This window comes from Salvia miltiorrhiza, chromosome 1 (assembly GCF_028751815.1).
Source record: "Salvia miltiorrhiza cultivar Shanhuang (shh) chromosome 1, IMPLAD_Smil_shh, whole genome shotgun sequence".
In the NCBI taxonomy this organism is placed as follows: Eukaryota; Viridiplantae; Streptophyta; class Magnoliopsida; order Lamiales; family Lamiaceae; genus Salvia; species Salvia miltiorrhiza.
This window is the reverse complement of record NC_080387.1, coordinates 72,795,577-72,809,790: the sequence shown is the minus strand read 5'-3', so window position 1 is coordinate 72,809,790 and position 14,214 is coordinate 72,795,577. Positions and strand designations below refer to the sequence as shown.

At 35.8% G+C, this 14,214-nt stretch overlaps 1 protein-coding gene and 1 long non-coding RNA gene across 3 annotated transcripts; one reads left to right on the top strand and one right to left on the bottom strand.

Moving 5' to 3' along the window:
- Nucleotides 1-4,743: 4,743 nt before the first annotated feature.
- LOC131006060 (uncharacterized) lies at nucleotides 4,744-5,479 on the bottom strand. Its single transcript, XR_009095414.1, has 2 exons — nucleotides 5,171-5,479; nucleotides 4,744-5,041 (listed from the first exon to the last, which is right to left on the bottom strand). It is a non-coding gene; the product is annotated as an uncharacterized LOC131006060 (long non-coding RNA).
- Nucleotides 5,480-11,121: 5,642 nt separating this feature from the next.
- LOC131005982 (AT-hook motif nuclear-localized protein 19-like) lies at nucleotides 11,122-12,871 on the top strand. Of its 2 annotated transcripts, none has more exons than XM_057933124.1 (2): nucleotides 11,122-11,383; nucleotides 11,947-12,871. In XM_057933124.1, the coding sequence occupies exon 2, from the start codon at nucleotides 11,971-11,973 to the stop codon at nucleotides 12,754-12,756; it is 786 nt and encodes a 261-aa protein (XP_057789107.1). In that variant the 5' UTR covers nucleotides 11,122-11,383; nucleotides 11,947-11,970; the 3' UTR covers nucleotides 12,757-12,871. The 2 variants fall into 2 exon arrangements, with proteins under 2 accessions (XP_057789107.1, XP_057789106.1); XM_057933123.1 differs by having other exon boundaries at nucleotides 11,123-11,383; nucleotides 11,942-12,871.
- Nucleotides 12,872-14,214: the final 1,343 nt, after the last annotated feature.

The window sequence follows — 14,214 nt, the reverse complement described above, 5'->3', positions numbered from 1 at the left end:
CATTTTACTCAATATAGCCTCCATATAAAATAATAATAATAAATAATTATGAAATTACTATTTTACCTTATAATATATGGCCTCAAATTAAATGTAATTTTTTATATTTAAATTAAAAAAGCATAGCCCTCAATAACACGGAATTGCAACTTAGGTAGAAACTTTTCTTCATTCTCCAAATTCCAACCACGCAACTCTTAACACCAGAAATCTGCAATTCAATTCGTGAAAAATGAAATAAATTTACAAAGAATGTTATTCACATAGATGAATCTGAAATTTTAATTTTTGGTACAATAGACAAGTGACATCCATGTAGGTAGGGAAAGAGTTTCTCCTCTGTACCATGGAAGTAGCCTGTGAGAGGCTTCAGATTCTGGTGAAGAAGCAATCTGATCTGCTCCCTATTGGCTTTGAACTCAGCCTTTGAAACGGACACTTTCTTCAACCTCTTTACAATCACTTCCATTTAGCTCTCAGAACACGCCTTATACGTGAATCCCACTGTCCATTTTCCCATCACCTTTGCTGAAGCGCTCAACAGCTTCTAAAACCTGCGCATCATTCCCAGAAACACCAATCCATTACCCTTCTTCATCCCCTTGTATTGCTCTAATGTCGTTGTCTTGCCGCCGGTCGAGGGAACGCACCTTTATACTTTTGTATATTTTCCACAAAATGAAGCAGATAATTATAAGATGCAACGAAGGATCCTACTGCAATTCCGGCTATTGCTCCATCAGAAAGCTTGTTTTTGTCACTACTTGAGCAAGAATCCAGAGGTCTGCCACACATAGAGGTTTCTAAATTTATTGATCGGAAAAAATGTCTAAACTCAATGGAATTGATCCCGTTATTACGTCGTTGAAGGAAACATTGAAGTTTCTGAGATTGATTAGGCTATTCTGATCAGGAATCGGTCTGCTCAACTGATTGTTTTCTAAATACAAAATCCTCAAATTCGTGAGGTTGTCGAAATCGGGAGATAGATTTCCGGAGAAGTTGGCGAAATTCACACTTAAAGAGATTCGTTTTCATATTTTTGGGGCTATACAAAATAAAGATTTAATTTAACTATGAAAAAAAAAAAACTATATTTATAGGATAAAATAGTAATTTCATAATCATTTATTATTAATATTTTATATAGAGGCTATACTGAGTAAAATGGGGGCTGTGAATAAAATTACCCTTTATTTTTTGAGGCAAAAGAAGAAATATATTAGTACTTCAAATTGGATTGAGACAATAGTAAGGTTGACGAGTTTATAATTATCTAAATTATTTATGATGATTATTTTATTATTGGGGTATTAATGAATTTTAATTTGTGGTCTTTATGAAATTAGAACTAGGGTTCATTGATTCTATTCTTAGGGCTTATGATTTTTCTGTCTGCATCATTCATAAGTTTCTTATATATATTTACGAAAAAACAATAAATATATAAATACTATGACTATTTTATGGTGGATAATTTAAGCATCAAATTCACGGTAAAAAAGTGTAGGAATTAGAGGATAGCCGGAAAATGTGTTAGAAATATGACATTTAGTGACTTTTTGAAAATGATGGGTCTAAAATTAAAATGAGTTCAACTTTGAGAGATTTTTGAAAAAATAAAGTTTATTTACCTTTTAATGTTTTTAAGAATAATTTTCTTATAATTTATCTACAATTTGTTACAGAATTATAATAGAATATCAAAAATGCCTTTGGTAAGGCATTAAATGAACTTGGATAACTTTATAAAATACAGCGAAGTATATATTCATTAAATCATATGTAACACATATTAAGTTAAAAACATTCAATAATTGTAAAATAAAGGATGAGGGTCAGTACAATATTTAAGAACTCAATGCTTAGAATTGAAGTCATAAATGTTAATTAATAACTCATTTTTTTAGGAAGTTGGCAAATGAGCCCATAGATGTGCTCTCAAAATTGATTACTTTATTAATGAAAACGACAAAAGGTAAAAAAAGAAAGAAATAAATAAATGTAAAACCAACCCTACAGTCTATATAATTTGAATTGGGTAGTGCTAAATGGCCATAATTATGGCTGCCATAATGGGTTAGATTGGTAATTTTATATTTATTGCAATTATATATTTAGTTATTGATTTATTATTTTACAATGTTATGATACTTAAAGATTCTTTCCTTATATATATAAAATAATTATATACTATTATTACCGATAATTACAGATTATTTGTTTATATATATAAATTAATTATACTATGTTTGCCTAATTAGTTATTACCGAAAATGAATGGGATTTATTTTTGGATATTTGATAGGTTTTAGGATATATCAATTCCCTTTAGAAGTAGTATTTTCTTCTTACTCTTTTAGTTCTATTTAATTTATTATTTTATATCTTCAATTTGTTTTATTAAATATGGAGTAATATTTTTTTTCTATTTTCTTATGTCGTATATGTAATAGTTATAAGTGTTTCTTTTTTCTTTTTTAATTTCTTATTTTAATTTGAATTCAAACTGTTTCATTATATATTTTATAAAAATAATCAAACAATATGGTAAACTTATGACACTAATACATTATCATCATAGGTATACTCCATTTTATAATTTATATTTATAGTGTTAATTGCACTATTATATTATAGATATTGATACTCTAATACAATATAATGTAAATTTTCATGATTAATAATGAGCTTTAACCTTGAAAATAGTATAATTAATTAAAAATATTCATTCAACATCTCCAACTAAAATAATTTTTTTTAAAGATTATTCATCATTCTAAAATTAGCCAACGTTATTTCAACAAAACAATTGATGCATATTAATGTTAGTTGAATTTTTTTAGACATCAATCAATTATTTATTTCCTAAAATAATTGTGCTAAATAAAGAGGGAAACAAACCGTGAATTGTAATAGGAATCATTTCCTAAAATAATTGTCTAGATGGGTTGTGTGTGTGGGTGTTGGTGGGGTGGGGGAATCGTTTGAGTTTGAAGGGATAAATTATTCATCAAATTAGATAATAAATATTTCAAAGTATTATGGCAGCCATAATTATGGCTCCATATAATTTCCCTAATTTGAAAAAGAAAATGAACGGCTGGGGTTTGCCGCCGTAGAAATTATGATAAATAAGTCGATGCCAATTAAATATGAGTCAATGTTGCTTGCTGGGCCACATTAATCTCAATAATTGTCAGCAAAATAGTAAAAATAATAGTGTTTATTTATATACTAATATATTTATGGAAGAATAGATAATTTTTTTATCAACAAATTATTTGTAACATGTTCGATTTTAAATAGTAACATGTTCGAAAAACTTATTTCAACAAAAGATAGTTAATAAATATGTTGCTTGCCGCTATGATGGTGGGTATTGGCTTCTGCTTTCATCATGATTTTGGCCCGATTGTCTTGTTCTCCGACTCCATTCTTGCTATCCATGTTTTACACGAAGATTACAATGGATCCGAGTCTCTTCCGGATGACTTTTGGGAAGTGTTCGAACATGCAAAGGAAACTTTGGTCTTCAACTTCTGTCACATGCGGCGCGATGCAAACATGGCCGCTCATGAGCTCGCGAGTCGAGCTTTCTCTTTTCCGGATGTAATGATCTGGTTACATGACTTCCCGTCATGGTGTTCGCTAATATTTTCACCACGCCGCAAGTATACGGGTAGTTGTAATATATGGAAGCAAGGTCGTATCCCACAAGGATTAGTAGTTCAATCTAGTGATTATCCTAATTCATTTTACTCGACTATTTAGACTAAACGATTGAGTGATTGGTTTGATTATCTAACTAAATACTTAACAAGTGCAAAGACAAATAAAAATCAAATAAGCAAAGTGGATAAATAAGATGATTAAGGCGATTTAGGGACTAGGCATCGATAATTAAGCAAAAGACTTCAATTATAGCTCAATATTAATCTTGACAATCCTAATTATCTAGAGTGATCTCCCAACTAGTTCTAGCCCCCTCCCGGACGACTAGAACGGTAGATTACGGGTCATAGTTGCCGTCCCCGGTCAACTTCTAACCTATAACTCCCAAAAGCACACAAAGATCGACATACTCTCACCCAACTCTCAACCTCCCGGTTATCGAATTGATATGTTTCAAACACCTTATCTATTGCAATTATTCTCTCCCGATTCAAATTGCAAATTAGAAATGCATAGAATGTGGCCAACAAACCATACAAGAAATAAAACAAGGGTTTGAAAAGATAATGTGCAAAGGAACAAACAAGATTTATATTGAGCACAAATAATCAATCCATTACAATAATCATCTAGCCTAATCCCCAAATCAAAGAGAAATTTAGCCTATCATGTTCAACAATAACATACCCAATGAAAAGAGAAACATAAATGAAAGAGAGAGAAAAGAATAATCAAATCCTATTGAGAAGCTTGCTTCAATCCTCTCTCCTCTTCAATGCCTTCTTCAAATGGGTAGGAAGGAGTATTAATGGGGGTTAGGGCTTGGATATGGAGGTAGGAATGAGTATTCAATGATGGAGATGATGAATAGTGTGAGGAAAAGGGGGAGAAAGGGGTTTAAGGGCTGAAAAACCCGACTGGGGCCCACTTGGGGAGTCTCCGCTCTTTTCCCGCGGTCTTGGCCCGCGCCCGCGGCCGGCAAACGTGGGGGAGAGTCAGGGGATGTCACAGCCCACTATACCAACGACGGGTTAACAGGGGTTATGACTTGGGGTGAACAATAAGAAATGGAAATGGACAATTACTTAACATTAAAGTATATGGAAATGTCACTCATAGATAAAATGCTAGGATTATATATGATTATTTGGATACTTATAAAACATACACATAAATGAGAACTGATTAAGGTGGGTTACCCAATAACACGTATAACAACTTCATAACATAGAGCTATCCTAATCAAAGTGTTTTGCAGCGGAAAACGTGTGAGATATACATATGAAGATGTATACTCAAGGTTACATTTCTTGAAATGTCAAAGGAACACTCGCTCAACATCATTCCATTCCATCAACTGCTCAACCTGCACATTTAGAAATACATGCAGGGCTGAGTATAAAAATACTCAGTGGGCATAGCCGAAAATACAACATGCATACATATATAAATTGAACTGCCATAACAGTAACACACAAGGGTTTTCTTAAATGACCTGCGCTTACTAAAATATTTCTTTCATTTTCATAAAGTCGATCGGCCGATCATTTTCCTTCATATGATCCATATCTGTTCCTTTCTGTCACGCGCCGGGAAGGAGGCCTCCTTACCACGGACGCCAAGACCGGTCGCAAGCGACTCGCGGTCTCCATGAGTGTACACGTTAACCCTAGCTAGCGACCTTTGTCTAGCATAGGATCCCAATTGGATTTCCTTTAAAGTTGGCGAACCAACACAGATAGGATACATATAAAAACATAAACATTTTTGGCAGTCAATCATTTCATTTCATAAACATTTCATAAGAGTCATTTATCATTTGGCATAATAATAAACTGAAATTAACAGTTAAAATCATCTCATGCATATATTCGTATAAGAGGCCTACGACACGCAGGGGATCTCTATATACGTATAGTAAAAGTAATGCCCACCTGATTAGGCAAAGCCTGTCGTTTATCCTTATCTCTGAATCGAAATAGCAGTGTTAATCCTCCTGTTGCTCAAAGCCTACAAGAAATCTATTCTCAATAGGTCTCCTTGAATTCTAATCTTAAGTCATGGTGTAGTGCTTAATATTCTATGATTCACTTAGCCGGGTTTTCAAAATTTAATGAATAAATAATTGAAAACATTTTCTCTTGAGTTAAGAACACCAACAATGTTCTTACTCATCTTTTAATAATTGGAATTATAAATAAAACCAATTAAATTATAAATATTCTTATTGCAAAATATAATGCAAATCTTGTCATGCTTAGCATATAATAAGTAATTTACTTAAAATATGCTTATAATAATAATTTAATATTATTATAAAAATTTACTCTTTGAAAATAATTAATTAAACTTAATAAGTCTAATTAATTATAATAGTGTAGCTCCTTTAAATAAAATCTGTACAAATCCAATTAAATAAATACTTGGGCAGCCCATGATTTAAAATAATCAAAGGCCCAGCTTAATATAGAAAATCGGCCCAAAATTAAGAAATAACCCAGCCCATTTAATTAAAAATCTCGGCCCAAGTACTTATAAAAATCGGCCCATAACTAATTAAATAAATTGAGCCCAATTCGCAAGCCCACCCTCAATTAAAATCGGCCCAAGTCAAAATTTAAAACAAAGGCCCAACACTTCAAAGCCCAACCCCTAACCCAAACCTAAAGCCCAACACTCCCTCCCCCCCTTCTTCTTCTCCCTAGCCGCACAACACTCACACACACAACTGCAATTCACTCTCTCTCTCTCAAGCGGCGCAGCACACACACTCACGCATACACAGACGCGGCTGCACCCTCTCCCTTCCTCTCTCGATCTTTTCCGGCGGCGGTAGTAGCGCCGCCTCCGCCGTCGCCTGACTCCCCTCTCCCCATCTCTCGCCTCTATCTTCTTCAACCTTCATCTCTCGCTCCCCGTCGACCTCTCTCTTTCTCTCTTCACGTCGGAAGTACGACGTCGCGGAGACTCGCCGGAGGCGCAGCAGCGACGAGCTACCGCCACCAGCTCTCTCTCTGACCTCTCTCTCTTCGGCTGGTAACAGCCGCCCACCGTGGAGCTCGCCGGAGGAGCAACAGCGACAAGCTGCGCCACCCTCGGCTATCTACACACACCAGGACACATAGACGGAGGTAGCACGCAGCCGCCGTCCGCCGACTCTCTCTCTCAAGTCGTGGCCGGGCAGAAGCGGTACCGCCGCCGTGCTCTGCCTCCCTCCGCTGAACTTTGGCCGACGGCAGCAGCTTCATGCCACCACCATCGCCGCCCTCTTATCTCCCTCGGAACTCTCTTTGTGACTCCCGCCGACGAGCAGCAGCCGGAGCCGCCCGCCGGAGCCCTAACCTCTACCCAGACCAGCTCCGACCAACCCCCAGCCCATTCCTTGTTCCCGACAGCCGGCGACTCTCAGGCCGTCGCCGTCCTGTCCTCACAAATCCTCAAGACTCGACTTTTATTCCTTCAAATACATTGATGCTTTCAATATAAAACAAATCTCTTCTTTTCTTTAAAAACATTCATGCTTGTAAATAAATGTATATGAACAGAGTGTATGCATATGAATAAAGTTTGCATCATTAGAAATTCTTGCAAAAGTTTATACATGTATGTTGGTTTACTGGATTGGCACAGATGGTATGCTTGAATTTTAACAGTCGAGTAAATGAGGTAAGGGCTCGAGAGGAAACCTTTAGGAATTTGGTTTGAATTACTCAAAATGTGAAATAGGTGTTGCCTGAATCTGGATTTGCTTGTTTGCTGGAATCACTATGGTTGTTGCGCACTTCAGGGATGAAGAAGAGCTTGTGAGGAAATTTCCAAATGGATTGCTGTTGTAAAATATTGATTTGCATGTGATTGCTTTAACAAAAGTATGGCTAAAGTTGTGATTTTGGGGAGACAAGGTATCATGTGTAGTGTGGTTGGAAAGGAAATTGGTTAGGTGGAAAGAGTGGGTGGAATTGAGTAGGTGTTAAAGTGGCTGATGGGAGAGGTAGGTATGGGAGAATAAAATAAAATACAATAAAAATCTTCCGGGTTGTACTATGAAAACTGTAATAATCGTTCAGTGTTCGCTTAAATAAATAGTTCGTGAAAATATTTGAAAGCTAAATTAAATAAATATGCAATGCATATAAATTCAATAACTAAATTTACAAATGTTTTTGTAAATCATATTTATTTTTGTTGGAATTAAAAATAAATTCATTTTTTTTATATCCGGCGTGAATCATCTTACTTCTAAATTTCGAAAATAAATTCTAAATTTAACTCAGGGAAACGGGGTATTACAGGGGACCCGCGGTCCCGCCACGCGGCCGCGGGTGGTGACCGCGGGTGTCTCCTGGAGCCGGGAACAGCTGACACGCGGTCTCACCCCGCGGCCGCGGGTGGTGACCGCGGGGTACTGGGCGTTTTGCGCAGTCCGCTCGTTTTGCTCCGTTCTCCCTCGTCCGGACTCGGATTTGGTCGCCGTTTGCGCTCACGGATTCCTATCGAGACGTACTTCAATCTCATATCTTCAAAATCCTCCAATTAATCCTTTATTTTTCCTGAAATTACTCCAAAACTACACCAAGATATCAAATCTTCATAAAACTAAATATTCGGGCACAAACAAGCATTCACAAGCAAAACATGAAGGGAAATGACAACAAAACATGTGGAATTAAGGTATGAAAACCATGTTTGTCACATGGTTACTAGATATTGTACGTTCTGACTTGAATTAATATATACGTCTTTCTCTCAAAAAAAAAAAATATGTTGCTTGCTTATATACAAAATCTAAACATTCCATGAAGACATAATTAATATAGTTAGTTATAATCTAATAGAGTATTTGTTCTTGTTCTTTTTAAATCCAACATTTCTAATCATCAATGATATACTTTTAGTTTTGAAAATAAATTAAATCTTCTGATATATCAAATCAAGTGTTAGATGGGTCTCATGATCAAGGCATTATATTATTTGTTCTCGATTTTCCATATATTTTTAAATTGGCCTTGGTTAGTACTTAATTAGTAGTCCAAAATCTTGGCCGCCCTTATTTTTATACTGCAAATGCATAGATGTAATTGGTGTAAATTAAAGTCGTATTCACATAAATTGAAAAATAAAAATTCGCAACAATTATTAAGTTGTTCGAAGATTTCCAAATTAAAATTTGATTAAGTAATTTAAATAAATAATTATGGACGACACGAGTTTTAATAAAATGTGAATAAAGTTGTGAGTGAAATAAATGTCTCACTTTTCTTCACACAATAAAAGAAGAAGAAGAAATGTCACTTTAAATATAGGTGAAGTTGTGTGAACTCTACTATTATAAATGAAAATAATAAAATTTTGTGAACGAATCGGAAAGAAAATTACTCCCTCCGTCCCACTTCAATTGGCACACTTGTCTTTTTTGTTTGTCCCACTTCAATTGGCACTTTCCAAAAATAGCATGTGGTCCCTACCTTCTCTACACACATTAAACAAATGGTCCCCACCCACTTTACACACTCAACCCTTTATTCTTAATCTCCGTGCCCAAAGTAAAAGTGCCAATTGAAGTGGGACGGAGGGAGTATAATTTTTTTTTTGTGGATAGTGGGAGTATTAGTATATACTAAAATTTGGTCTCCAATTGATTTCTAGCATATACTAATTTCTAAAGATCCATTTGGAACATAAGTAATTATATTGAATATTTTTGTTTTGTGTTTCTAATTGTGTTATGATCTATAAATGAGTAATTATTTTTGTGACACGTAAAGTGTAGCTATTTTCTATGACAATATAATTTACAATTAATTAATTATTTAAAGCGTGTGTGTGATACATTTATATATATATATATATATATATATATATATATATATATATATATATATATGGGGAGAGGTTCAGGAAAGAACCATAAATAAAAGAAGACTGGAGAACCATTTTCAGTCATTCGATCATCAAGATCTACGGTGGATGCATTATCTTGTTGGATGAATGCAGATCCTGGGTTCGAATCCTGAAGGGAGCATTTTTTTTAAAATTTTTTAGTGCATTAATTTTAACAGCAAATGCATTAATTTTTACAGTGGATGCATTAGATTTGATGGTTCTCTCATTCTCACAAATAATGTAGTTCTCTCTAGAACCACACCCTATATATATGTATATATATATATATATATATATAGAGAGAGAGAGAGAGAGAGAGAGAGAATGTGAGAATATGTACCACACATAATTAACTCACAACAAAAGGCGAACCTTTATTTCACTCACATGTACTCAATCAATTCATTAAAACTCGTACTCCCTCCGTCCACAATTTAAAGCCATACTTGCTCTTAATTTTTTATCCATAAATTAAAGCCCTGTTATGTTTTTGGGTAAATATCACTCCAAACTATTTTCGCACTATCAATTATATCTTGAACTATTGAAAATAATTTTTTAAACCTTAAACTATCAATTTTGTATTAACCGTACTTTTTATCCACTTTTCATTATTTGAATTTTTAATTAGTAAGGCATATAATCACGTCGTTTTATATAATGTATGTCAAAAAAAGAATAATTCCAAATACATCGCGGTATTAGGTGGTGAGTTACATCAAATTTTTGAAGCTAAAAAAAATGAACGAATGGTACAATTGATACAAAATGGATAGTTCAAGGTTTAAAAAATTATTTTCGATAGTTCAGGATATAATTGATAGTGCGAAAATAGTTTGAGGTTTAAAGTGATATTTACTCTATGTTTTTTGTACTTTTTTACTCTTCTTCTTTTCCTATATTTACTAACATTTGTCACTAATGGACCCACCTTAAAACACATTTATTATTTTTATATTCTATATTTACTACACTTTTTATCACTTGTGGACCCACTCAAAACACCTTTATCACTTTAGTCAACTATCCTTATATTTTTCTACATCACCTTTTTCAACTTTCATAGTCTTCGTGCCCACACCAAAGTGGGGCTTTAAATTGTGGACGGGGGGAGTATTATTCTTGAATGCGTACTCATTTAAGGGAGGAGGAGAGTTATATTAATCTAATTTATTTAAAAGTTATTATTAAAAATTGTCTCAAGTTTAATATCATGGTAAGGTCAAATTTTGTTTTTGAAGTTACAAGAGGTATCTGAATACAATCAATTATGAAACTCGCACGCAGACGGGACCTCAACACCACTCCACGGTGGAAAAACATCACCGCACGTAGGCGAGAACGCCTACGTGTGAGACCAAAACATTGCCGCCAAGCGGGATTGAACCCAAAACCTCTCACAAACGAGAGTCTTTGGGTGCCTCAGCTTTGTCACTAGAGCAAGACCTCGTTCGCTGGCAAGGTCAAAGTTCGAGCTATTTTTTTTAATAATAACCCTTTATTTAATAATTTAACCTAGGTATAAAAGTACGTTCTGCAGAGAATCCTACAAAACATTGTGGAACTAATTTTCCCTATTTAATATGCTTTGTTTATTGCTTGTGTTTGAACATCCACTTTGACCTTCCATATCCATTCCTCGCCTTCCAAGAAAACAATAAAATATACAGAACCAGAGAGTGGGAGAAAATCAGAAAAACCTCTCAAATTTGACACAACTCAGAAAAAAATTGAACCCATTTTGTACAGTGCCCACCGTACAAACCTCCCTGCAAAGGATCTGACTCAAACCCTAGCTTCGTACAAACTCAATCTACTTCAAGAGGTACTTTTTTTCTTACATTCTTTCGTCGATTAAAGAGTTCGTATTTTGAGGTCAAACATTAGGGTTTTTTTGTGTGTGTTTAACTGAAAAAGGGTTCATTTATTTGGGGCTCCTTTGATCTTAGATCTTTATTTCTTCTGCTCGTTGTTGTTTTTCTACCATTTTTGGTTTGAAGACAAAAGGTATAGATAAGGTTTAGTTTCTGCCCAAATTTAATGAAATAAGTTGATAAGCTTTGAATTTTGAAGCGAATGATTTGGCATTTGGGGTTTTTTTGTTAATTAATCTTATTTAGATCTCAGAGTTCAGACCACAGTGTAGAACTAAGACAAAAAAGGGTTTCTTTTTCTGATAAATATGAATAAAAAATTGAAGCCCTTATTTTGGTTGTTAGCTCAAGATTTTTTTTTTGAGAGGGGTTGTTAGTTCAAGAATTATTTGGTTGTTAGTTCAACAAATTTGGAGAGAGAGAGAGAGAGAGAGGGGGGGGGGGGGGGGGGAAAGAGAGGTGTTGAATGTTGATAGTGGTTTTATTATATTTTATTTTTTTCTTGGAAGGTAAGAAAAAAAAAATTTAGGGAAAAGAAATGGGCAGTAGATGGTGGACAGATATGGCTCCGATGCAGCAATCGTCTCTCCATCTCATAAACTCCGCCGGAGATGAGAATGCCGGCGATCACAACCCCACCGGCGACGAGGAAGACCACCAGGAAACCGACGAGGATCGCCGCAACCTCGACCCGGAGGCGGGGGAGCCGTCGTCGAGCTCGGGGCGCCAGCGCCGCCCCCGGGGGCGGCCCCCGGGATCGAGGAACCGGCCGAAGCCGCCCGTGGTGATCACCAAGGAGAGCCCCAACGCCCTCCGCAGCCACGTCTTGGAGATCGCCACGGGCGGGGACGTCTACGAGTGCCTCGCCGGGTTCGTGCGCCGGCGCCGCTGCGGCGTCTCCGTCTTGAGCGGCAGCGGGGCCGTCGCGGACGTCACGCTGCGGCACCCGGCGGCGCCGGACGGCGTGATCAGCTTGCCGGGGAGGTTCGAGATACTGTCGCTGTCGGGGACGTTCCTGCCGGAGCCGGCGCCGCCGGGCGCCACCCGGCTGACGGTGTTCCTGGACGGCGGGCAGGGGCAGGTGCTCGGCGGCGTGGTGGTCGGGGCGCTCATGGCGTCGGTGCCGGTGACGGTGATCGCCGTCTTGTTTTCCAATGCGGTGTACGAGCGGCTGCCCGTCGAGGACGAGGATGGCGGCGGCGAAGGAATGCCGCCGCCGCTGCCGCAGAATCATGACGGGGCGTCGGATCAAACCAAACAGAATGTGCCTTTGTACAATGATGTTGTTTGGGCTCCTCAAGCATGCCCTCCTCCCCCCTACTAATTAATCTTGTTGTTTTTTGGTTTAATATTTTAATTTTATTATTAATGTATGTCACAAGTTTTGGTTAGACTCAAATGATCTTGTACCAATAGAAAAGATGAAAAGATTTTGTAATTTGGTGATGATAATTTTATGGTGCATCTTCTTAAATACTAAGTGAATGTTTTTGCACAAGCATTGAGGCTTTTTGAGTTTGGTTTGCAGAATAATATAGCAAATTGCAAAAGTAATACTCTACTATAACCGGTCGATATGATCGAGAAGAATATACTATTTAATTGTACAATACTTGTTGACATAAATTCTTAATGAGGGCTAAGTACTCTTTGGTATGTTGTGTACTAGCATTTATGAATTTTACAGAGAGGCAGAGATTTTTTAGGACAATAACTTATATTGATTTGAAAATTAGGATAAAAACTTTCGAACTTATAAAAATAGGACATTAATTTTTTTTTAGAGGACACTAATTAATAAGCGTCGTAAAAATAGGACATTTCTCAGCTGATAATTGGCCGAAAAATGTCCTGCGGATGCAATACTTATTAATTAGTGTCCTATTTTACTCTAAAAAAAATTAGTGTCCTATTTTTACAAGTCCGAAAGTTATTGTCCTAATTTCCAAATCAATCTAAGTTACTGTCCTAAAAAACCCTCGAATTCAATTTTACAGTAAGAAAAATTTTATGTAGTTTATTAATGCAGTTGAATGCTTATATATGAAGCCAAGAATTCTCGATCTCTTTTGTTTCATTGTATTTAGCTTGGCAAAAATAAAAAGTAACTAGCTTTGTATATATTATTCGAAGTATTTGATTAGGTTTCCACTATATATATATATATATATATATATATATATATATATAGGCACGCTCAAGTGAGATTCCCTATTTTTCGTGAGACACTGAGTATAATGAATAAGATGTATATACTGATGAACAAGGGCCACAAGGCAGTATATACTGATGAATAACGAAATTTAAAATATTTCGCTCCCTCCAGGATTCAAACCCTGAGAAAAAAAATTCTCCCTCTAGATACAATATCAACCATATGATTGATAAAATAAATGCACGAGATCGTATCTCAGGTCTCACTAAAAATAGGGGGTCTTATTGAAGCGCTCCCTATATATATACTCCCTCCGTCCCATATGGATAGGCTGATTGAGATTTTCACAAAGATTAAGAAAAATCATTGGAAATGAAAATATATAAGTAAATTTTCTAGTATGCCCATATATATTTATTATTTAATGATGTATTAAAGTGGGAGTAAATTAAATAATTAAATAGTGATATAATAATAAATGAGTAAAAAAATACTCCCTCCGTCCCCAAAATAAGTTCATCTTTGGAGATGGCACGAGTTTTAAGAAAAAATGGTAAAGTGTATTGATAGTGGAGAAAAATACTTATAATTAGTATTGGGAGTGGTGAAAAGGTGAAAAAGTGTTAT